The sequence below is a fragment of the Anolis sagrei genome, chromosome 3 (genome assembly GCF_037176765.1).
Source record: "Anolis sagrei isolate rAnoSag1 chromosome 3, rAnoSag1.mat, whole genome shotgun sequence".
NCBI classification, from domain to species: Eukaryota; Metazoa; Chordata; class Lepidosauria; order Squamata; family Dactyloidae; genus Anolis; species Anolis sagrei.
The window spans coordinates 214,103,516-214,128,458 of record NC_090023.1 but is presented as its reverse complement, the minus strand read 5'-3'; the positions used below and the strand labels follow the sequence as shown (position 1 = coordinate 214,128,458).

Below are 24,943 nucleotides of genomic sequence, written 5' to 3'. Positions count from 1 at the left end.
ATCGTTTTATTTATTTATTTATTATTTATTTATTTACAGTTCTTATATTCCGCCCTTCTCACCCCGCAGGGGACTCAGGGCGGATTACAGTAAACACATATATGGCAAACATTCAATGCCAGTTTGACAAACAACATTTAACAGACAAAGGCTATTTAACTTTTTTCTGGCCGCCAGGGGAGCTGCTGCTTTTCATCGTCCATCAACGACACCGATGAAGTTCTTCCGCATTCCACATTTCCCCGGAGTCTTCTTTCTTTATGGCCTCATAAATTAGTTACATTTAGCCTCCCACACAAGGTGGTCCCTTATTTTCCTACTTGACAGATGCAACTGTCTTTCGGGTTGCAAAGGTCGGCAACGGGCTACACAATGGCTGGACACCCACTCCAGCCCGGGCTGGCTTCGAACTCATGACCTTTTGGTCAGAGTGATCTTAATGCAGCTGACACTCAGCCAGCTGCGCCACAATCCCGGTGCTGCGCCACAATCCCCAATGCAATGATTTTTGCATTGAATTTTGCTGCTGTTAACCGCTTTGAGTCGCCTGAGGGCTGAGAAAAGCGGTATATAAATGAAGTAAACAAATAAATAAATACATAAATTCAGTTTCCAGTGCTTTAACTGGCATAATCATAATACTACTTTATTTATACCCCACCTCCATCTCCCCAAGGGGAATTGGGGCGACTAATATGAGGCCAAGCCCAAAAATTACAACAAGCAAAAGAATACAACATGAAATCATAAAATAATACATCAAATAAAATACAATAAAATAAATCAAAAGAAGATAATACGAAATAAACACAGAGTATAACATAAAGAGCAAAACATTGAACCAAGTGCATTGGCATGGCTCAATTATAAGGACTGCTGTACTTTGGTGAGGAACCCGCATTACTTTGCAGGGAAGGTTGTAATAATATAGCTCTCATAGTTCCATTGCATTGAACCATGGCAGTAAATGGACAAGGCACCGGAACCGGAAGTGCCGTCAAGCCATGGTGGGTGTCGTCCAACCCCCTTGCTTCATGCCCTGACTGTCGCGAAGAAGCGGTCTCCCTGAAAGGGAAAAGATGGCGGCGCTGGCGGAGGAGCCGGCGGAGGCAGTCACTGTGAAGCCAGACCCGGACGCGGGAGCGCCGCCACCTCCGCCTCCCGCTGTCCCTCAGGCCGCGGCGCCTCCCGCGGGCCCGGCCCCTTCCCCTGTGGCTCCCTCGGCCGACGGGGAGCCGCCTTCCACGGCAGGCGCCGACTGCAAACCCCCGGTGGCTCCCAGCCCCGCCGCCAGCGCGGCCCAGCTGCCCACCGACCGGCAGACGCTGCTCGCCGTGCTCCAGTTCCTGCGGCGGAGCAACCTGCGCGAGTCCGAGGAGATCCTGCGCAGGGAGGCCCGGCTGCTGGGCGACGAGGGCGACCCCGCGGCTGCTGCTGCTTCGGCTTCCTCGGGCGGAGGGGAAGGGCAGGAGGGCGGCCTCGGGGACGTGGCCTTCGGACAGAACGCGGCCTCCCTCCCCCCGGCCGCCGCTCCCTCCGCTCCCTCCGCAGCGCCGCCACCCAAAGGTCCGTAAGGCAGGGTTGTCGCGGTTGGACAGCGGTTTAACTGCCCTGGCTCAATGCCTGTGGGGTGTGTCATTTCTGGGAGAAGTTTTCCCGTCTCTGGGTGCATAATAATCTATATAAATAAAAATGTAATGTTCGTTTGTGGGATTAACGGAACTCAAAAACCACTGGGGGAATTGACACCACATTTGGACACAGTACAGCTAACAACCCAATGTATGTCCTTCACTCATAAAAACTCAGCAAAATGCAGCATAAGGGACTTTAAAAAGCCCCAAAAAGCTAAATGACGGAAAGCTAAATGACAATACAGAAAAAAGGGAAGAATGACAGAGGGAAGGGGAGAAAAAAAAAGAAAGAAAGAAAAGAAAGAGGGAAAGAAAGAAGGAAAGGGAGAAGTAAGCATGGAAGCAAAGAGAGAAGGAAGGAAGGAAAAAGGTAGAGAAGGAAAAAAGGAGAGAAAGAGGAGGGAAAGAAAAAAGGGGGAAGGAAGGAAAGTTAATGGAAGAAGGAAGGAAGGAGAGAAGGAAAGAAAAAAGGAAAAGAAGGAAGGAAAGAGGGAGTGAAGGAGGGGGGGAAGATGTAGAGAAAGAGGGAGCGAGGAAAGAGAGACAGTAGAAGAGAAAGAAAAAGGGGGGAGGAAGGAAAGAGATAGAGAAGGAAGGAAGAAGAGAAGGAAAGACGGGGAAGCAAGAAGGAAAGGGGGAGTGAAGGAAGGAGAGAAAGAGGGAAGGTTGGCCACAGCAACACGTGGCGGGTACAGCTAGTCTATATAAATAAAAATGTAATGTTCGTTTATAGGATTAGCATAACTCAAAAATTGTGCTATTGGTATATATGTGATTTCATGATTTAAACAAAATGGAAAAGCATTTCTTTCCATGCTTAGGCTTTAAATATGCCATCGCACAGAATTTCAGTCCTGATATATCTACATTTGTTAATGCTTTGCAGTTAATGTCCTTGTGGAAGATCAGCCAGACGTCAGTGCAGTGCTGTCTGCCTACAAACAACAAGGAGACCCAGCGCTTTATGAAGAATACTACAGTGGACTGAAACACTTTATTGAATGTGCTTTGGACTGTCATCGAGCTGAGCTGTCACAGCTTTTTTACCCTCTCTTTGTACACATGTACTTGGAACTAGTCTACAATGGGCATGAAAATGAAGCAAAGTCATTCTTTGAGAAGTAATTATTTGTTCCGTTATATGGTTTGCATGTTTTTTCACTCTTACCATATGTACTTATGTATGAATTTCCCTCATGTTTAAGGACCTCTTCATACAGCCTACGGAGGTCATGCCATTGTGCTGGCGAAAGGGAAGGCACACAGGATGCCTCGTGGTGCCCTCCGTCCTTCCCCCATCACATGGTGGGGACGGGACAGGGTGTATTGGCACCCTGTCTACATCTGATGGGAGAAAGGGTGGCAACATGCGGTAATGCACGTTGCCCCGCCACCCTTTGCCCCATCAGATGGGTAAAAGAAGAGGAAATAACAATAATAATATAATAATAATAACTTTATTTTTGTACCCCGCCTCCATCTCCCCAAGGGGACTCGGGGTGGCTTACATGGGGACGAACTCAATCAACATAGTTAAAATAAAACACATTAAAATACATCAACAAAAACATAAACAAAATAAAACAACATTATATCAATAATATCAAAGCAGACATCAACCAGCAACCAATAAACTGGGCAGCTCCAAAATGGGGTTATTTTGCCCCATGTAAAGAGGTCCTAAGTCAATGGTAAGGGACTTTGATATTACCCATCGATAAACTGGGGCTCATTTTGCAGAGAGGGGAATGCAGCAATGCCACCATAGGACCATTGTTCACCGCCACTGCCATTTCCCTGCCCATGTATTGAAAGGCATCGTGACAGAGATAATTCTGGGGCTGGTGCTTCTTTTGTGTTCTCCTAGGATGGACTAAGCTTTGGCCTTTTTCCACTTTACTCAGAGAAGGAGACAGTATCTCTTGTGAACAGGGCTAAAGTACAGCATTCAGTTTAACCCTTGGGTAAGTGCAGAAGAGAGTTTATAGGGTAGCTGGATGAAATCATTATATTTAGTTATTGCAGATATTCACATTTAATGTGAAGTGCAGTGAAATGAGACAAGACTCTGTAGCATTTCTTTTCAAACCAACACTGAGGACAAGAACCAAGTATGCTTGAATTATACTGAAAAAATATTACTGTTTTACCAGCAGTGAAAGGGAATTCTACTTTCCACAGTAATGTCTTACAATACAGTACTTAATGCCTGGAGCCAAAACATTCATTCTCTTCAGGGTATATTTCAAACCACATAGTTATGGCACATTGATACCACTTTAGTTGCCATGGCTACATCCTGTGGAATCCTGTAATCTGTATTCTGGTAAGGTACTAAAGCTCTCTGGCAGAAAATGTTAAATTCCTCATGAAACAAAAAATTCCAGCATTGTAGAGTGGAGGCAGTGCAGTTACACTGATATCAAAGTGCTACAACTGGGTAGTGCAGAAGAGATATAGAATAATGTATTGATTAGTAGTATTTGATAGAACTAAGATATAAGCAGTTGCAGTATGACATGCTGTATTCAAGTGCAAATAATTCTCTTGAAAGAATTGTTTCATGGTAAAGGAATTTCTGTTTCTAAAATGTTCCTGGTCTGAACCAATATATAAATATTCTGTTATATTGCAGCAATGAAAAAAAACCTCAGTGATGTGCATATTGGGAAAGTATGACCCACAATTTGCGTATTCTCTCACATCCCTTTATTCCCCTCTGATACCCTTTTTCAAATCCAGACACTTTTAAAAAAATCACAGCAATGTTTCTGTCTGAAAATTGTCAAACCACTGTCTCTGGAGCAGCAGTTAACTTTTCCACACAAATTCAACCCCCCTTGACTAAAAAAACAGGTTGAGATGCAAACCTAGGTAGCCTCTTTATTCAGCAGAAAATGGAGTGGTGTGGCTTGCTGTGGGGATAGTACACCTGTAAAGATGTCAGTTGCGCTTTCCTGCTCTTTTGTCTCACTAGGTTTGGGGTAAAAGTGATGAAGATGACTACATTTATCAAGGCTGAAACAAGCCCTGATTATCTTGCATCTTGGATTCCTAAAATAGTTTCAAGTGTTGAGACCTTAGAGGTGTTTTTCTAGTATTGTATGGTTTGGTTTTATGGACTAATGTCAAAGGATGTTGATAAATAGGAAGTACATATTATATCATATAGCACTTTCCACAAATCCCTTGTGCAGTAGTTCTCAACCTATGGGTCTCCAGGTGTTTTGGCCTACAACTCCCAGAAATCTCAACCAGTTTACCAACTGTAGGATTTCTGGGAATTGAAGGCCAAAACATCTGGGGACCCACAGGTTGAGAACCACTGCCCTAGTGTGTACAAAGAGAGTGACTTTGTAAACAGAATATAGGCTACCTTTTAAATTACATTTACATTAAATTACTACATATGCTCCTCAGGCCCAAAGAACTAAATACTCCTTCAGAAACTCTCCTTTTAGCCATATTTCATGTGTCTTTCACATTTTTCTAGGTTTCATGGGGATCAGGAATGTTATTACAATGATGACTTGCGTATCTTATCAAGTTTGACCAAAAAGGAGCATATGAGAGGAAATGAGACAATGTTGGATTTCCGAACAAGCAAGTTTGTGCTACGCATTTCCCGAGACTCTTACCAGCTCTTGAAGAGACATCTTCAGGAGAAACAGAACAATCAAATCTGGAATATTGTTCAAGAACATCTTTACATTGATATTTTTGATGGGATGCCTCGTAGTAAACAACAAATAGATGCTATGGTGGGAAGTTTGGCAGGAGAGGCAAAACGAGAGGCTAACAAAGGAAAGGTATGCTATATTGGATATTTTCTTAGACAATGCTTATGGATTCTGCAGTTGGGATGGAAATTGCCGTTTTCCCATTATAATAGTTTATTATCTCATGCTATATGCACAAGGCATAGTTAATCCACAAAGCTTCTAATTGACCATAGTTTCTCATTTCCTGACTGAAAGCAAGGTCATATCACAGTTTGAAATTGGCTGGTTCCAAATCTGGTAACTAGTGTCCTCGTTTAGATGAAACTGAAAACTATCTAGCTTAATCACGGCTGATTCAAAGTTAGGTTTCATGCATAAGTTTGTCTATATATTGTCCTAATAAATAAAGGAATGATTGAAGAGAGAGGTGAACAAGTGGTAGGCTAAGTGGCTGCATTTGTCTCTTACAAGATGGGGGGGTGGGCACACGTTCTCTAAGGACATTTGATCCTCTTGTGCCATTTTAAGCCCAGGAGAGGCCAGTTTTAAAAATGAAATGATTGGAAGTCACTTTTGATTTATGTCTGGGTTTGAAATGAGTATTTTTAAAGTTTAAAATGGCCTGAGGCCCCAGAATGTGGCACATGTTTCCAGACACCCCCCCCCCCCCCACTTCCCCCAGGGCTTAAAAACAATCTTTTGACTCATGGGGAACCTTGAGAGTCACAAAGTGTGTGTTGTATCTCTGTCAGTGGAGTGATCTTAATGTCTTCTTTGTTTCTTGTTAAGAGTACATTCTTCGGTTGGTAAAGACAAATCAAATTCAAAAAGAGAGCTAGATACTTATAATGGAACCTTGCTCAATTCATGTCTGGGCTGTTTTGTTCTTTAATTCTGAATGTGATATTGGTTTGATGTTGAATTAAGACTTGGCTACAGTTTTCTGCTTTTGTTATAATAGCTTCATGAATTATCCACTACTGCTGCCCTGTATAATTTTTAAGAGAGGCTTTGAAAACATCAGTGTCCCTCTTGGGATATGTTCAGTTAAGTCAAGCTGAGTAGTCAAATCTTTGGTCACTGAAAGGAAATGAGGTGGCTGGGCTGGACTGGGCATATTTTCCTTCACTTATGTACTGGGAGTGGGGTATGGGATGGGAAAGTGTGAGGAGGGAGGTCAGGTGGTTCTGTGGGTCTCTAGAGTGGAACAGAGCATGATAGGGAGAGTAAAGGAGGAGAGAACCCAGGTGGGAGGGTGGGATGACAATGACGAGTGGAGGGCAAGAGTAGTGGGAAGGGTAGTGATTAAGTACATGTCCATTGAAGTTGCCCCTGTAACAGTAGCTGCCACAGCTCCTTCTTGGTGCCTGCTTTGTCTCCCTCCCTTCTCTCTGTCCCACACCCTCTATGTGTGCAAAGATCCAGGCATCACCCACTTTCCATCCTCCTGCTTCCTCATTCCATCCCCTTCCTGACAGAATGACCAAGGTAGCATAGGCATGATCAGGTCCAGCCACTCCAGCAGTTTGATTTCCTCATGGCAACCAAAGATTTGACCACTGACTGCATGTCTTATTTGAACACAGTTCAAAATGAACACCAGAGTTATCAAAGTCCCAATTAAAAATAGTGTAAGGCAGTAACAGAGGCAGTGCGAATAATCCGCAGATAATAATTTTTGTTATGTGTTAAATATGGTTTGAGGGATTTTTTAAAGATCCTGCACATCTAATCTCCATGAAAGTTGGAAAAGCGCCTGGAAAAGTGCTCAGGAACACCAACAAAGTCACATTTCACAGCAAAGGAAGACATTTCTTTAAAGTGGGGGTACTAAAAAACCATAATCATAGAGGGCTCTTTAGAATGTATGAGGTAGGACTGGAAAGTCCAAGAAGTTACCACCATGATTAACTAGCGGTATGGGGAAAAGGCTATTTCAGGAATAAAATCTAGCAGGAACGAAGCAAGACAAGAAGAAACTTGCAGAAATGAGATCCAAAGGGGACAGTAGAAGAACTGCCCATAATTTTGCAGAATATATTTTCAATAGTATCAAGAACAACGATGAGATTTTTTAAAATATGTTAGGAAAAGGGAACTAGCTGCAGAAACAGATATACATTTGGTTCACAATAAAGTTGAAAGAGTACTGAAATAATATAAAGGCATTTCAATAAAATTAAACAGATTGTTTTTATCTATCCTTATGATAAACTATAAGAGGGTGTATATCACTTGCCAAACTGATTTTTTTTTTCAGGAAGAAAATCTGAGGAACTGGGGTAAATAGCAGTGGTTAGCAAAATGTTTTTTTTTTTTTTACTCCAAGATGCTTTTCTTTTGGTTGCAGATCTTCTTTGGCTTATTAAAAGAACCAGAAATTGAGTTTCCTTTGGATGATGAAGATGAAGAGGGGGAAAATGAGGAAGGAAAACCGAAGAAAAAGAAGCCAAGAAAAGACAGCACTGGATCAAAAAGTAAAAAGCAAGACCCAAATGCTCCTCCTCAGACTAGGTAATGTTCAACTATAAAAGTTCCTGTGCCTTTCTATTCAAAAGTAAGTCACACTAGATTTATTGGGAGTTACTTCAAAGTAATTCTGCATTGCAGGGATACGAAATATTTTCAGATGCATGTAATATTGGTTCAGAGGATTAGGGCCCTATCAATCCCTTTTTCTCACTTCTGTCTGCCATTTCTCACAGTAATCCTGACAGATTCAAATTTTCCATACCTACCACCAGCAGATCTGCATGAAGTCAAAGAAGTCAGTTGATTCAGTACAGTACAGTTGATGCTGACATAGGACTGTAGACTTCATTTTCCATCTTGTTGCATAGGTTTAGTTCTCACAGAGATGTAGATTTAATGGTTTAATCATTATCTAGCTAGAAAACTAGACATCAGAAAGAATCTTTCTGCTCCTTTTAAGTCCTAGCATTTAGCTTCCTGGACAGGAGAGTTTTTGGCTTTTTTCAATCACGTTGAGTCCTGCATTATCTAAATAGCTTGGAGACATATTTACTGTTTTAGTGAAAACTAGACAATAGTTAAAACTAGAATTCTTTCTGAGGATTAGAATCTGTTTAATTTGGTTGATTTCTAAAAAGTGCCCCCTAGATGATGGACTACAGCTCCCCACAGCCCTCGCTGTTAACGACAAAAATTCTATGAATTATAGTTCAACCTCTGGAGGATATTATTTTTGAAGTATGTTATTCTCCATATAGAATTCCCCTTCCTGAGCTGAAGGACTCTGATAAGCTGGATAAAATAATGAATATGAAGGAAGCTACTAAGCGTGTACGCCTTGGTCCTGACTGCTTGCCGTCCATTTGTTTTTACACATTCCTTAATGCCTATCAGGTTAGTGTGTCAGATTGTCAGTTGTAAGTTAAAGGTAAAGGTTTCCCCTGACATTAAGTCTAGCCGTGTCCGACTCGGGGTGGTGGTGCTCATCTCAATTTCTAAGCCAAAGAGCCGTCATTGTCCGTAGACAACTCTAAGGTCATGTGGCCAGTATGACTGCATGGAGTGCCGTTACCTTCTCCCCAAGGCGATACCTATTGATCTACTCACATTTGCATGTTTTTGAACTGCTAGGTTGTCAGAAGCTGGGCTTAACAGCGGGAGCTCACCCCACTCCCCAGATTCGAATTGCCAACCTTTGGTCATCAAGTTCAGCAGCTCAGTTATTTAACCTGCTGCACTACTAGGAGGCCTCAATATATATATAAATATGTTTAAGTTGTGTAATTTAGCCAAGTCAATTATTTTGCTTTTTGTTGGCATAGGACTAAAATTAACTTGGCATTGGGAATACATAGATGTCATGATGCATTACAACTGTTAGGTTGGCAGAAGCTGGGGCTAACAGCAGGAGCTCATCCCATTCCCCAGATTCAAACTGCTCACTTTTCAGTCAGCAAGTTCAGCAGCTCAGCAGTTTAACCCGCTACACCACTTGGAGCTCCAAGTGTATAAACACTTAACAGAAATAAAGATTACAATAGTAGAGAAGTATTGTGAAATTACAAGAATTTTTTTAAGGAATATTTGCAATTCCGCTTTGACAATTCAAGTAGTGCATTGCTGCACAATAATGAAAATCTGAACATGTTACATAACATTGTAATTTAAGATGTAGTTCATAACTCTAATTAAATTAAATTATTTTTCAACATGAATTTCAACAGAATTTGTGTATCAAAACAAAATACAACATCTACAAACAAGCAATACTTTAATTGGCCAACCAAAAGGCCCAAAACACACAATGCAAGCTTTTGAGATTGTGTAGTCATTCAGCATTTTTTAGAAAGTATAAAATATATTAAAACAACACATTTGTATAAACAGGGCCTGACAGCAGTGGATATTACCGATGACTCTAGTATGATCGTTGGAGGCTTTGCTGATTCTACTGTCAGAGTGTGGTCAGTGACACCCAAAAGGCTACGCAGTGTGAAATCAGCAACAGGTAACAATTCTTATTATACCTTTCACTTGAAGTGTTCATAGGAAGGAGGGTTGCTCTGATTAAAACACTAATTTTGGAATAGCAGTCTGAACAAACTAGATGATATTATTTGAATTTAATTCTTTATCGTTCTAACTACCTGTAGTGAGCTTGACAGTTATGGAGAAATGGAACGGTTTCCAACTGGCAAATAATTATTGTCCTATTAACTTACAGGCTGTACATGTAAGGCAGGATTAGATTTGGAGGAAGGTGGCATGAAACTTGGAGGAAGAAATACCCATAATATAAGATATGTAGATGGCGCCATATACTACTAATGAAAATAGCAAAAATGTGGCACAATTACTGAAGGAAGTCATGGAAGAAAGTGCAAAGACGTGTTTACTGTGGAACATTAGGGATGACATTAAGGAATTAATCAAGATCCTGAAATGTAAAGATACATTAGTGAATACCAAATACACGATTATTCATGTCTTCATATTTCTATTGTCTGTATCTGGTTGTGAAAGCTGATAGGAAGAACTTTTATTTGAAATGTGCTGGAGGAGAGTTGTACAGATAGACTGCTAAAAAGGCAGACAAATAGCTCCCTAGAGCAAACCAATCTTGAACGATCCCTAAAAGCCAAGATGACTAATCTCAGATTGTACTTTGAACACATAATGAGACTCACTAGGTAAAAAACTAATGCTTGGTAATGCAGAAGACAGTGAAAAAAGAAGACACCATTACAAATATCTTCTCCCATATATGTTTTTTAAACATCCTTTGCCAGATGAGGAAGCCAGTGGAGCTTTGTATATTATTTTGGACATTTTAATTGGCCAATAAATATATACTGGGGTTTGGTTCCGGGATACCAAATCTGTGGATGCTTAAGTCCCATTATATACAGTGGAGTAGTAAAATGGTACCCCTTATATAAAGTGGCAAAATCAAGGTTTGCTCTTGGGATTAAAAAATATTCTCAAGCCATGGATTGTAGAATCAGTTGATAGTGAGTCCATAAACACACAAGTCAACTAGAGCACTTTTGATTTTGGATTTATGAGGCAATCTCTGTTAGTGATCTATACCGAATGTAAACTTAGGGATTTTTTTCTATCCAGATCTCAGTCTCATAGATAAAGAATCTGACGATGTTTTAGAAAGGATAATGGATGAAAAAACAGCAAGTGAGTTGAAGATTTTATATGGTCACAGTGGACCTGTCTATGGTACCAGCTTCAGCCCCGATAGGTAATATTGCAATTCTTTTGTACATGGTAATTTGTCGAGGGGCTCTACATTTTGATATATGTTTTGAGAATTAACGGAAAGAGAATATTAAAAAGTAGGCACAAAATGGTTTTCCATTTGGAAAAATGGGAACGATGTGCTTTTAAAAACTGATTTCAGCAAAACATGTACTAGCCAATCAGCATAAGGGATACGAGTATGTATTGGGAAACTTAAAAGTATATTTCTCACATAAGCTCATGATTTGGCTGGATGGCTATAGGCCACCATTCCTTCATCTTCTTGACTGCAACATTGGGGTGACAGTGGTGTGGAAAATATGAATTGCATTGGAAACTTGAAATGTATTATTTCTGGAGCTACACTTTCTGCTATAGTTTCTTTACTGAGACATTTGAGTGTCAAATATTGGTATGAACATTTATTTTTTACTTCTTATTATTAGTTTGTATATCTACCTACCTATTTATTTACTTTGCCAGGAACTATTTACTATCATCTTCAGAGGATGGCACTATCCGGTTATGGAGTCTCTTAACGTTCTCTTGTCTGGTGGGCTACAAAGGACACAACTACCCTGTATGGGACACACAATTCTCTCCATATGGATATTACTTTGTGTCTGGTGGTCATGACAGAGTGGCTCGGTAAGCCTGAGTTTAAATAGAGGTAAACACTTTGCTCTGTATTGTGAGCTACTGATCTCTAGATTGCTGATAGCTACACTCTTAAAACATAACCTATAACTAAGAAATTATGATATCTATGTTTTTGAAGCACTGATCTCTGTTTTAGAGAATGGAGAATCATTAGTCTCGTCATCATTGCAGCTGGAATTCCTACTATCACGAGTTTTCCCTGATGCAGCAGTCTCTGTTCATTCCTTTAGTCAGCTTGGAAGTACTTTTTCCGGAGGAAGTACTTAGTTTTCCAAATATCCATGATATGAATATCTTTCTCTATTCTGATAAATGTTTTTTGTTCTGTAGCTTGTGGGCTACTGATCACTACCAGCCATTGCGGATATTTGCTGGTCATCTTGCGGATGTTACATGTACACGTTTTCACCCAAACTCAAACTACATTGCCACAGGCTCAGCAGATAGGACTGTGCGGATTTGGGACATCCTGAGTGGGAATTGTGTAAGAATCTTCACAGGACATAAGGTAAATAAATGTTAAATTTTCATTGAAATACTTTGATGTTCGGATGTAACAATAACTCTCACATCTTAATTGTGACATTCCTCTAATATTTTTGCTTGGTCACTATGGAAACAGGGTGCTGGGCTTGATGGGTTTACGATCTATATTGTTTTCAATAAAACTATTTTAATTGCATTGGACAGAAAGATGATTTGTAAATGTAGTGGTGTCCCCTTTGAAGCAAGTTTCTCATGGAGCCCCAATAAATTTTATATATTATACTATATATATAATGTGTGTGTGTGTGTGTGTGTGTGTGTATATATCTGTTATGGGTAAACTTTTTGACCAACATAAACTTAACAATATTTTTGTGGAAGACCCCAAGGACCATCCAGTCCAACCCACTTCTGTCATGCAGGAAAAGCACAATCAAAGCACCCCCAACAGATGGCCATCCAGCCTTTGTAATAATAGTAATAGGAACAACCCCAGGGGCCATCCAGTCCAACCCTCTTCTGCTAAGCAAGAAAAGCACAATCAAAGCACCCCCTGAGCAGTGGGAAATAGATTGAGTTTTAGAAGCAAGTAAGGCAAGAGGGAAAGGATCTGGGTGAAGGGAAAAGGCTTTTGGCAGCAAGGGAGGCGGGTTGAAAAGCCTTTTGGTGGTGAGGGAGGTGGGCGCAGAGCCCCTCAGCATGTTTCGTGGAGCCCCAAGGGCTCTATGAAGCACAATTTGAAAACCACTGAGATAGTGGATTGAGGAGTCCAATCCAGTTTACATCTCAACATTTCCCATTTCTTACCACGAGTCCTTGTGCATAGTACTGCATTAGTTCTTGCATTAACCATCATATTTTAAAGGAGAAATGCCATATGAAAAAGTTGTGGTTATTTAAAATCATGCAACTTTTCTTTGGGTTTGTGTCCCACTGGAAGAGAAGCCACTGCAGAGGCCTTATTGAAACACAATCCAATCAATCTTAATTAGTAAAGATGTTTTTAGATCTAAATATGATTTTTATAACAATGAAAAGATGAAACAGCTTTATGGGCTTCAAGCTGCCCTAAAATCAAAGAGCATAGAAGGCATGTCCATTTCTCAAATTTTGCTCAAATTTGAGTAATATTTAAAAATAAATATGTCATTGTGAGGTGTTGCTTAGGATCCTATGTAACAGTGAGCATTTAGAAACAAATTTAATTCTACTAATGGTTTATTTTTGTTACCCTAGGGACCTATACATTCTTTAGCATTTTCTCCTAATGGAAGATTCTTGGCAACAGGAGCGACAGATGGAAGAGTACTTCTGTGGGATGTTGGCCATGGCTTGATGGTGGGAGAGTTGAAAGGACACACAGAAACAATCTATGCACTCAGATTCAGTAGAGATGGAGAGATCTTAGCATCAGGTATGTATTGATCTGTTATTCTGTAGAACAATAATGCAAGAACAATAAACTTATGACTTTTACAATTTGACTTAATGTATATACTGGGGTATAAGCCTAGTTTTTCAGCCCTGAAATAGCCCCCCTTGACTTAAACTCGGGCGAGGGTCCTGGCAGGAAGGCATGGGGCTGAAGGAAGGGCTTCTTTCAGCGCAATTCCTTCTTCCTAGACCCTCACCTCTCCGCATAGCAACCCAGCTCTCCTTCCTCTCTTGCACAGTGCACAACTTCCTCTCCTCCTCTCGGCACAGTGCGCACCTCCCTTTCCTCTCTTGGTGCAGCACACGCCTTCTTCTCCTCTCTCAACGCGTCTTTCCCACTTTTCCGTATTCATATATACACAGCATTTCCCCCCAAATATATAGTTAAAATAAACTATGGTGATTATTGGAAGGATACGTAAGCACATTTACATTGAAGGTTAGAATAAGGATTTAAGTCATACCTTAAATTACAGTTTTATGTAAATATTAAAAAACATTTAACCTAAGGATGCTTCAATTAATGTAATTTTATTGGTATCTATTTTTATTTTGAATTTTACCAGTAGCTGCTGCATTTCCCACCATCAGCTTATACTTGAGTCAATATGTTTTCCCAGTTTTTGTGGTAAAATTAGGTGCCTCAGCTTATATTCGGGTCGGCTTATATTCGAGTATATATGGTACATTTAAATTTTAAGTTGTGCAGCACCATCCTATGCATTTTTATTTAGCAGCAAGACCCCCAGAGTAGTGGAACTTACTTCCAGAAGCCAGTGTGATGTAGTGGTTTGCGTGTTCGACTATGATTCTAGGGACCAGAGTTTGATTTTTTGCTCAGCATGAAACCCGCTGGATGACCTTGCACAAGTCATATTTAGCATCAAAGGAAGGATATAGCACACCTCTTCTGCACAGATCTTTCAAGAAAACCCCCACCTTAGGTTAGAAACACACTCAATAACTTTATTATAGGGTTAGAGCAGTGGTTCTCAACCTGTGGGTCCCCAGATGTTTTGGCATTCAACTCCCTGAAATTCTAACAGCTGATAAATTGGCTGGGATTTCTGGGAGTTGTAGACCAAACATCTGGGGACCCACAGGTTGAGAAGCACTGGGGGTTAGTTTTAATCTTCAGTGTAATTAGTAAGTGTTCACTTAAGGCATTGTTTTGAATCAAAATTGCTACATTGAGATTGCCTCTATAGAACTTCATTTGAGACCACCCCTCACTCCTGAAGTTAGAATTATTTTTAGGTATTTGAACATAGAATGGGGCTTCCTGAAGAAAAGATTTTCCTGATAACATGGAAGGTTAAAGCTCTTCCTCAATGTATTATTCCCATTCTTTTCTTTCCCATATCTCCCTTAGGATGGAGGAGGGGAACAACAGCTGATTAAAACAAAACAATATGGCTTAAGTTATAAAAATGATTATACAAATTCTATTAATTAACAGTATTAATAGTTCATGTTTTTGTTTTTAGAATTTCAGAAATATTATTTTAAAAAATAAGACCCCTTTCATAAATACATCTAATGCAACATAGATGGCATTGTAAACTCTTGCTTTATATTGATTGTACATGTAGCAGTGAATAAATGGTGATAAATTTGACAAGCTGATTGTGGTGAAACAATGAATCATATTACTTTATACTTTGAATCAGTGAATCCAAATCTTGAGTTTTATTCTCTTCATTTTTCTTAGGTTCAATGGATAACACAGTGAAACTTTGGGATGCTGTGAGAGCCTTTGAGGATTTAGAAACGGATGATTTCACTACAGCCACTGGACATATAAACCTGCCTGAAAGTTGTCAGGACTTGTTGCTGGGCACATACATGACCAAATCAACTCCTGTCACACACATTCATTTTACCCGCAGAAATCTGCTTCTTGCTGCTGGTGCATACAGTTCTCAATGACCTACCAAACTGAAAGACTTGAATAGTTTACATTTTGCAAAGATCATTTAATAACATGCTTTTATGACGATCACGGTGATTGTACAAATGAACTGGTCTGCTGGAGAAAACATTTTACACTATGACCTAAGCAGCTATTTATATCCCCTGTGCAAACAGAAGAGAGGAATCTTAGAGAAAGAAAGCTGAAGATTAATATGAGAAAAATGCTTGATTTCATCCAATAATGGGCATGGGCACTGTAAAAGCACAGTGCAGGTAGGTTTGGGTAAGTGTATAATATTTGAGTAATTCTGTGAAAGCACTTAATTTGGCATTAGTACAGGCCAGACCAGTACATCAAGCTTTCTTTATCAGTAAGATTTGTTATAGAAAAGTGGCATTTTATATAGAGCTATATGCCTATTTACAGGGTAAATAGGATGTCTAAGGGATTACTAGATTACACAAGACAATTTAATTTATTGAAAGCTGAAAAGTACTGATTGAACAAGTGCATAAAGTAGAAAATCATTAAAATTGAGTGGTATTTTAAGAGGACCTTCACCACCATTATTTGAAACTTTTTAAATGGAGAAGTTGCTGTCTTCCTTAACAATTCTGACCCCTTAATACAGAAGTCCAGTTTTCCTCAGGTGCTTGCCATTATGGAAAAGATATTGTATTCTGGCTAAGTCAGTAAATTTCATTAAGTGAAACATATGCATAAAAAATCCTGCCATGGACTTTGCATTTTGTACAGTTTTATACTTTTGATATTTTATAATAAAAGTTATGTTGTAAATATATTTCCATCTATGTCTCTACTACCCAGATTTACCTATCTTTACACCATTCAACCAGAATTTTTTCTGTTATTGAATATGTATGTTATGATTAATAGCACCCCTTGTTCACCAACTACACAGCCCTCAAAAAAGTGCACTATGTTGGCATAATACAGTAAATGAAAGGATTCCATACTGTGACTTCACCACCAAGTTCTCACAGATGCCTGCCTCTTATTGTTTCGCCATATGTCAAACTCCAAGACAGTTTGAAAAGAACAGAAGTGAAGTCTCAGCAAAACCAAAATATAAACATAGCTTGAATTCTTCTCCTTTATCACCCTACCTTACCCTCAACATGATTTAGCTTTAGATGGAGGCAGCATATTGATAGAAATGAGATGTTAATCATTTTAGTTCACTAGCCCATTCTTCAGGAGTTTGCATTTGTCTTAACAAAATCCTATGTCTGTCTCCAGCAACACGGAAGTAGCCACTTCATTTGGCACAGATTTGCAGGGAATGCTGGCATTTTGATATAAAATCTCTATACCATCCTTAAGTGGTTTCAGAAAATACATGTGCATATAATCTTAAAGTATTTCCCCGCCATTTCTTTGTAATAACACTGAAAGTTTGAAAAGGAGAATGTGCTCATAGCAACTTACACTAAAAATGTAAAGTCTACAAAAATACTGACCTTTCCATACAAAGAGATTATATAGCCATGAAGTAAAACATGATACAAGTAATGACTGATAAGCTGTAAGACAGTCTTCTATATCCAGTGCACCTACGAGTATATTTGACGCTTTTCTCCCAGGGACATGGTTCCTGTGGCAGCTAATGTATGGTGACTATTTCACAGTGACAACAGTTTAAAGCACTGTCAAACCTAAGACCCAGGGGCCAAATCTGGCTCACCATATCATTTTATGTGGCTCTCCAGGTGCTGGACTACAAGACATCAAGACTAGAGCTGATGGCAGTTGGAATACAAGGCCATCTGGAAGGTTGCAGTTTATTCTGTTTAGTCAGGAGAGTGAGGTTTGGATTTAGATACAAGGCTTGTGGATCTAATGTCTGACTTTAAAATGTCCTTTAAAAGCCACAAGTCAAGGTGAGCTCCCGAATGTTAGCCATAGCTTCTGCCAACCTAGCAGTTCAAAAACATGCAATGTGAGTAGATCAATAGGTACCGCCTTGGCGCAAAGATAAAAGGTCACCCTGTGCAGATATGCAAAACATGCTGGCAACAGATTTATGGATAACAGCTTCCTAGACATGGAAAGAATTGAACAAGAGCACCTCCCCATGGCTGGAAGTTGAGCAGCACCTCCAGATGCCAGAGATGGAAAAGGCGGAAGACCTTTACCTCTGTCTGTATTATTGTACGTCATTGTGTATAAGGAAATGAATGTTTGCCTCATATGTATTCTGTAATCCATTCTGAATCCCCTTCGGGGAGATAGAGCAGAATATAAATAAAGTGTATTATTTATTATTTAACCTTTCCGAACCTCAGAGCTGCAAGTCCTGTTGGGCTGCCATTCCCATTATCCCCAGTCCACATAGCAGATAATCAAAAGTGATGGGAATGTCATTCAATAACATTGGGACCCAAACTGGGTAAAAACAACAGCACTGACCACTATGTACAACAGATTACAGTTGGCCCTCTGTATCCAAAAATCCCCCATCCATGGATTCAATGGTTCTTTGAAGGCTAATGTGGCCATCGATGAAAATGAGTTTTAAACCCCTGGTTTAAAAGATTAATATCCGGGAAATAAGTGACAATTATATTGAAGGAGAGGTAGAATAGCATATATGTGTTTTAGTACTTTTTTACCTTCTCCAATTTACCTAAAATCTGCTTCTAGGTTTCAAATTTGATTAACTAGAAATAGTACTGCAGAAATAATCTCCATACAGTGGCCAATTAACTGTGAATCGATAAACGAAATAATGACAACTTTTGATTTCTAAGCCATTCTATCACTGCAGTATCTCATAATCTTCTGTCAAAAATATAAGGTACAGGGAAAAGATCAATTATGTTGGTCTGTTACAGCTGGATTGATACTTTATTTGAATGAGATTCACATTTCATTTCTGGAGCAGAATACAGGGTAACATCCAAAGATACCACAACGTCTAAATACGGATTTACCTTAATGTATGTTTCCAGCATAGATTGAAAGTTCTTTAACCAAATTGTAGACATTAAAACCAGTAGTTATATAGAGCAATCACTTCTGTTTTAGTAATGTATACAGAAGACAAACTTGATCATTGTTCATGATTTATTGACGGGAACATCAGTTTCTATTAGCTGCAGCAAAACAGTATTGCAAGTTCAGTTTCAACATGACAGCAATCTGCAAAGAATAACATTATAAAGTTACCATATTATGAATAATCATGATAGATAATTTCTATTTTAATTTGAAATAACAAAGATAAGATGCCTGTCCAGAACTACAAGTAGACTTCCGGTTGACAGGCATCCTGACAGTATAAATTCAACATATGCCTGCATAAATTTCTAGAGCTTTTTCTGAAGGTCATGTGATGGCAAAATTAATGACATCCCTCATACAACAAACCCATATCCCAAGGTGCATTTTCTTCCTGAGTCCCATCTACCAGCTATTTCGTAGCTTTTGGAGAACAGAGGGTTTCAGAGAACACTTAGCTGTTGCCACATGCGGAAACACAAAGACAATACTGGGAAACAGTCAAATCTTCTGTTGTCTAGCAGCCATTAAATGGAATTAAATCGAAGGATAGTCCTACAGGACGGCTAACGTGTAGTTCTACCTCAGAAGAACTGTATGTCTCTGATGCATCTCAGCCAAATGGGCTTCAGGTAAATGTGATATGAAAGTTTATAATCTTATTTATATTAAATACTACATTACTCTGCCACATAGTGAGAAAATGCAGGATAAAAGCCATAGAGTCAATTTACCTAAAGTTTGGAGGGAATCGTGAGATATTGTTAGCTTGCAATTCCCTTCTGGAGGGTGGCAAAAATATTCGCCCATGGATTAAATTCTACGGGTTTTTTTTTTGTAACAATATGAATATTTTGAATTTTGAAGTGGCATTATATTTTCGATGAACATCGTATAAATACAGATATGTAAATGGCGGTCCAAAAGATCCCAGTGGAATCAGAATCAGCTTATAATTAAATCTTCATTTGCTAACTAATGACAGACAGTAATGAAAGACCCTTACCGGCATTATTTCTGTGTCACAGCAGGAGTTTGTTTTTTAGGCCTCAGTTTAAAGTACAAGATGATCATTGCAATGGTTCCATATGTGGCTAGTACATACTAAAGACACAAAAACATATCAACAGTGAGATCAAGTACACTCCAAAATCATTCTATATAGTTATTCAAATAGCCACTTACATTTCTTCTGCCTGTTATGGTGTAGGAATTGAAGTACTTCTGAAATCCCGTGAATTGGTGTTGTGATCCATGTGCATCATGTCCTGCCATTGCTGCTAGTCCTAGATTTTAAAGGAAAATTCGTAACAAATCCTTTAGAAGTCTTTTAAATACTTTATAACCAAAACACGTTGACTCCATTCATTTTTTTACATTTCAACATAAATATATTAACCATGAAAACTAATAGTAGTTCAGTAGGTGCTGTGGCCCTCAGAAAACAGGAATTCCAGGCATGGAACAATAGACAGAAGAGACATATGGAAGGGACATTGAGAGATGGAACAGAAGGTAGATGGATAGAACATAAGATAAATAGGTAGGTAGATGGATGGTCAGACAGGCACACACCTTTAAGGAGCCAAAGGGTGTTGGACTGGAAGGCCTTTGCGACTGCCTTACAACTGGTTGGCCATCTGTCGGGTAGGCTTTGATTATGTCTTCCTTTACCAACAACTGAGGTTGGACTGGATGGCCTTTGGGGCTCCTTTCCAACTGGTTAGCCATCTGTCGGGTAGGCTTTGATTATGTCTTCCTTTACCGCCCAATAAGGTTGGACTGGATGGTATATCCTTTCCAACTGGATGGCCATCTGTCAGGAGGGCTTTGATGGTGTTTTCCTTTACTGCAAAATGTGGTTAGACCGAATGGCCTATGGGGCCCCTTTAACTATCAGGACTCAATGCTGTGTAATAATTCCACGGTGTAGACCAGGTAGGGGCAGACTTGGGGGGAGGGGGGATTGGGTTGGACTCGAACTCCCACAATTCCTAACAGCCTTTGGGGTTGGAGTTGTTTTTGTCGCTGTGTTTTTATGAGTGATGGTCACTCGTTGGCCTGGTAAGTGTATTGTGTCCAAATTTGCTGTCTATTCGTCCAGTGGTTTTTGAGTTATGTTAATCCCACAAACGAACATTACATGTTTATTTATATAGATTTCCATTCCTGGAACCACAATAAGGGCCCTCCCACACAGCCACAGAAAATCAAGGCAGATAATTCACAATATCTGCTTTGAACTGGGTTATCTGAGTCCACACTAACATTTAAATGTGGACTTTATACAGCTGTGTGGAAGGGACCTGAGTCTCTTTTTTTGAGGAAGCAAAACAGAAGATCTACCAACCCTTCAATTCATTGACTAGTCCAGGCATGGGCAAACTTGGGCCCTCCAGGTGTTTTGGACTTCAACTCCCACCATTCCTGAAGTCCAAAACACCTGGAGGGCCCAAGTTTGCCCATGCCTGGACTAGAATGATGCTCGCTTACTAAATGGTCACAAATTACTATTAGAGACCATTAGAATGGTCACAAATTACTATTAGAAACCCAAAGGCTACCCACCTCTCTCTCGTCCCGGCAACAACCATTCAATGCCCTTCGCTTCCAAAATGGCGTCGCTCAGAAACAATCGGCCGTCCTTTCCGCTTGCTTCCGATTGGCTGGAGCAGAAGCGCCCGCACGCGATGACGTAACGACGTCCGAAAGGGTGCCTCTTGATTGGGCAACCGGCATGCCCGTTACGTTACTGCGTCCCCTCCCCTTCCTGCAGCCTTTTTTCCCCCAAGGCTCTATGGTTATGCAGAAGGCACTTCCTTTTCCCTTCGCTCGGTCTCAATTTCGCTTCCGGGTTGTCGAGCCAATGGTGTCTTCTCACCACGCGTGCGGCGAAGCGCAGTAAAAGCGTGCGAGGAGTGAACCGAGTTCTGTGGAAAAGAGATTGAGAGAGAAAATGGACTGAAAGAGTCTGGCTTGAGCAGAGTTGCTGGGAACTGAGGAAGGTGAGCAACACAAGCCGGGTGCATCTGCACTGTACTATTAACGCAGTTTGACACCACTTTAATTGCCATGGATCAATACTATGGAATCATGGCAGTTAATAGCTTTAGAAGGCTTTCAACCTTCGCTGCCAAACACGTCTGGTGCCTCACAAACTACAAATCCCAGGGTTCTATATCCTTGAGCCAAGGAAGTTGAAGCAGTATCAAACTGCGTTAATTCTACAGTGTAGATGCACCTAGCGTTGTATTAACGTTTTAAAGGAGAGTGCATCAAGAGTCTGGAGAACAAGCCTTATGAGGAACGGCTTAAAGAGCGGGGCATGTTTAGCCTGAAGAAGAGAAGGCTGAGAGGAGACATGATAGCCATGTGTAAATATGTGAGAGGAAGTCATAGGGAGAAGGGAGCAAGCTTGTTTTCTGCTGCTCTGGAGACGCGGAACAATGGTTTCAAACTACAAGAAAGGAGATTCCATCTGAACATTAGGAAGAACTTCCTGACTGTGAGAGCCATTCAGCAGTGGAACTCTCTGCCTGAGAGTGTGGTGGAGGCTCCTTCTTTGGAAGCTTTTACACAGATGCTGGATGGCCATCTGTCAGGGGTGCTTTGAATGCAATTTTCCCGTTTTTTGGCAGGGGGTTGGACTGGATGGCCCAAGAGGTGTCTTCCAACTCTATGATTCTAAGACCTTGTAATGCTGAAGATCAGAATAGGAGAAGATCACATACCACCTTCTAATGAAATTCTAGTTTTCATATGGCCCCTCCTCGGTCTCGGTGTCTCTCCTCCTTCATTGCCAATGCACTGCCTCTTTTCCCATTTGCACACATTACTCCCCATTGTTATGCAAAGGTACCCGCTAGATGATTGTAATCCACTATTCTTCAACCAGTACAACTCTAGTGTAATGAGATGTATTATTTTCTTATGCTTTTCCCCCTTACTTTGGAAAATTTAATGTTGTTGTTTATTCATTTAGTTGCTTTCGACTCTTTGTGACCTCATGGGCCAGCCCACGTCAGAGCTCCCTGTCGGCCATCACCACCCCCAGCTCCTTCAAGGTCAAGCCAGTCACTTCAAGGATACAATCTTGCCCTTGGTCGGCCCCTCTTCCTTTTTCCTTCTCTAAGCTTTCCTGTCTTCTCATTATGTGGCCAAAATACTTCATCTTTGCCTCTAATATCCTTCCCTCCAATGAACAGTCAGGCTTTATTTCCTGAAGTATGGATTAGTTGAATCTTCTCGCAGTCCAAGACACTCTTAGAATTTTCCTCCAGCGCCAGAGTTCAAAAACGTCTATCTTCCATTGCTCAGCCTTCCCTATGGTCCAGCTCTCACATCCGTAGGTGACTATGGGGAATACCATTGCTTTAACTACGCAGTTCTTTGTTGCCCGTGTGATGTCTCTGTAATCTTTGCACCTAGAAATACAAAGTCTGTCACTGCCTCCACGTTTTCTCCCTCTATTTCCAAGTTATCAATCATTCTTGTTGCCATAATCTTGGTTTTTTATGTTTAGCTGCAACCTAGCTTTTAGCTGCAACCTAGCTTTTGCGTTTCTTCTTTCACCTTGATTAGAAGGCTCCTCAGCTCCTCCTTGCTTTAGGCCATCAAAGTGTTAGCATCTACATACCTAAGGTTGTTAATGTTTCTTCCAGCAATTTCAACTCTAGCCTTGGATTCGTCAAGCCCCGCACATCGCATGGTGTGTTCTGCATACAAGTTGAATAGGTTGGGTGAGAGTATGCAGCCTTGCCGTACGCCTTTCCCAATCTTGAACCAGTCTGTTGTTCCATGGTCAGTTCTTATTGTTGCTATTTGGTCCTTATACAGATTCCTCAGGAGAGAGATAAGGTGATTTGGTATGCTCATACCACCAAGGACTTGCCACAAAACAGCTCTTACCATCAGGAATTTTTAGGTAGAATCTTTTTTTCCTTGAGTTTGCCGTATCCTCAAGTTGACACACTTTCAGATATTTACACGTGGCTATCAGGTCCCTTCCAAACTGTCTTTTTTCAAGCTAAACATACCCAGCTTCCTCAGCTGCTCCTCATAGGGCTTGGCTTCCAGACTTTTGACAATTTTGGTATCTCTTCTCTCCACATGTTCCAGATTCTGTAGCTTTTTAAACTACCACATCACACTGCTGACTCAATCTGGAGTACAGATTGGAGAGGACTATAAACATGTCCTAACCCTAATTGGAGAGTTCACTTTAGGACAGGGGTTTCCAACTGTGGTCTGTGGACTACCAGTAGTCTGCAAGAACTAAAATATGGCCTGTGGCCTCACCATTACTACATTGTTGCAACAAGAGCGACTGGTCTCACAAAACCCTGTTATAGTGCCGAGGCTTATTAAATATGGTTTTCTGTGGGTGAGCAGATGGCAACTACTGGATGGCATATGTTCTGTATCAGAAAGTAGAGCTGATGTGGTCTATACAATGTAATTTTTTGAATCAAATAACTAAACTGAATCTAAACTTGACCAAAAACTGATTTGTAACTCTTTTGGTACTCTTTTGGTTGGAGAGTGGCCCCTGGTCACTGCTTCGGTATTATCAGCTCCTTCAGTATGACCCAGGGCTTTGAATTTTATTTCTGCAGTGTGCAAAGGAGCCATGCTATAGCCATGTATATGCTATGTCCTAATGGTGTTCATATAAAATTATTGCTACATATGTAGCATTGCTTATAAGAGGAGTTCAAGAATATGTCCATGTTGATTTTGCTTTCACGGGTGCAATTTTTAAATGAAATAATTTTGTCTTCCTCTCAGAAAAATAACCATGTCATCCCTAGAAGAAAATTTCCCTCGAGGGGGAACACATAAGAAAAGACAAGAAGAAAATACACCCAGACCACAAACAGTAGACCAAGACAATTTATTCCAGGTATGTTGATTATGAAGATATGAAGTTGTCATCTGCTAAGTCTCACTATTGATAGATACAGCCAAAAATCTTAGAGGTGTTCCCCAGATTTCTTGGCCATCTTTTTTAATGCAGATGCTAAATAATGATTCTGGGATCTTCTCTGGTGTATGCAAGAGGTGGAGAAAACTTCATCAAGAAGACTAAAGTTGATGTTGTCCTTTAATAGTCAAGTGTGATTGAGGACCTTATGACATTAGGAAATACTCCATTTATTTATTTATTTACTTTATTTGTATACCACAGTTTCTCAGCCCGTAGGCGACTGAACGCGGTTAACAACAAGAGCAAAAATTCAATGCTAACAACATACACTATTTAAAAACAAATAACACCGTAATATACTAAGTAATTACACATCAATAAACAACACATTAACATCTCATAACTAGAATCATGATCCAAC

General features: G+C 40.2%; 3 protein-coding genes across 4 annotated transcripts in view; 2 read left to right on the top strand and 1 right to left on the bottom strand.

The window, feature by feature from the left end:
- Positions 1–1,038: 1,038 nt before the first annotated feature.
- TAF5 (TATA-box binding protein associated factor 5) lies at positions 1,039–16,377 on the top strand. The gene is made up of 11 exons (XM_060768319.2): positions 1,039–1,566; positions 2,521–2,755; positions 5,128–5,443; positions 7,707–7,870; positions 8,587–8,722; positions 9,716–9,836; positions 10,952–11,081; positions 11,564–11,728; positions 12,071–12,248; positions 13,463–13,640; positions 15,372–16,377. The coding sequence occupies exons 1-11, from the start codon at positions 1,080–1,082 to the stop codon at positions 15,587–15,589; spliced, it is 2,328 nt and encodes a 775-aa protein (XP_060624302.2). The 5' UTR covers positions 1,039–1,079; the 3' UTR covers positions 15,590–16,377.
- Positions 16,378–18,648: 2,271 nt separating this feature from the next.
- Positions 18,649–21,272, bottom strand: ATP5MK (ATP synthase membrane subunit k). Its single transcript, XM_060768320.2, has 4 exons — positions 21,165–21,272; positions 19,782–19,882; positions 19,603–19,700; positions 18,649–18,737 (listed from the first exon to the last, which is right to left on the bottom strand). The coding sequence occupies exons 2-3, from the start codon at positions 19,869–19,871 to the stop codon at positions 19,608–19,610; spliced, it is 183 nt and encodes a 60-aa protein (XP_060624303.1). The 5' UTR covers positions 19,872–19,882; positions 21,165–21,272; the 3' UTR covers positions 18,649–18,737; positions 19,603–19,607.
- A 147-nt stretch (positions 21,273–21,419) lies between these two features.
- The window catches only part of PDCD11 (programmed cell death 11), a 41,512-nt gene continuing 37,988 nt past the window's right edge, over positions 21,420–24,943 (top strand). For both annotated transcript variants that reach the window (XM_067465853.1, XM_060768322.2), the window contains exons 1-2: positions 21,420–21,601; positions 24,384–24,498. In XM_067465853.1, coding sequence (XP_067321954.1) covers positions 24,394–24,498 — 105 coding nt within the window. In that variant the 5' untranslated portion in view covers positions 21,420–21,601; positions 24,384–24,393. The remainder of the gene's footprint in view (positions 21,602–24,383; positions 24,499–24,943) is intronic.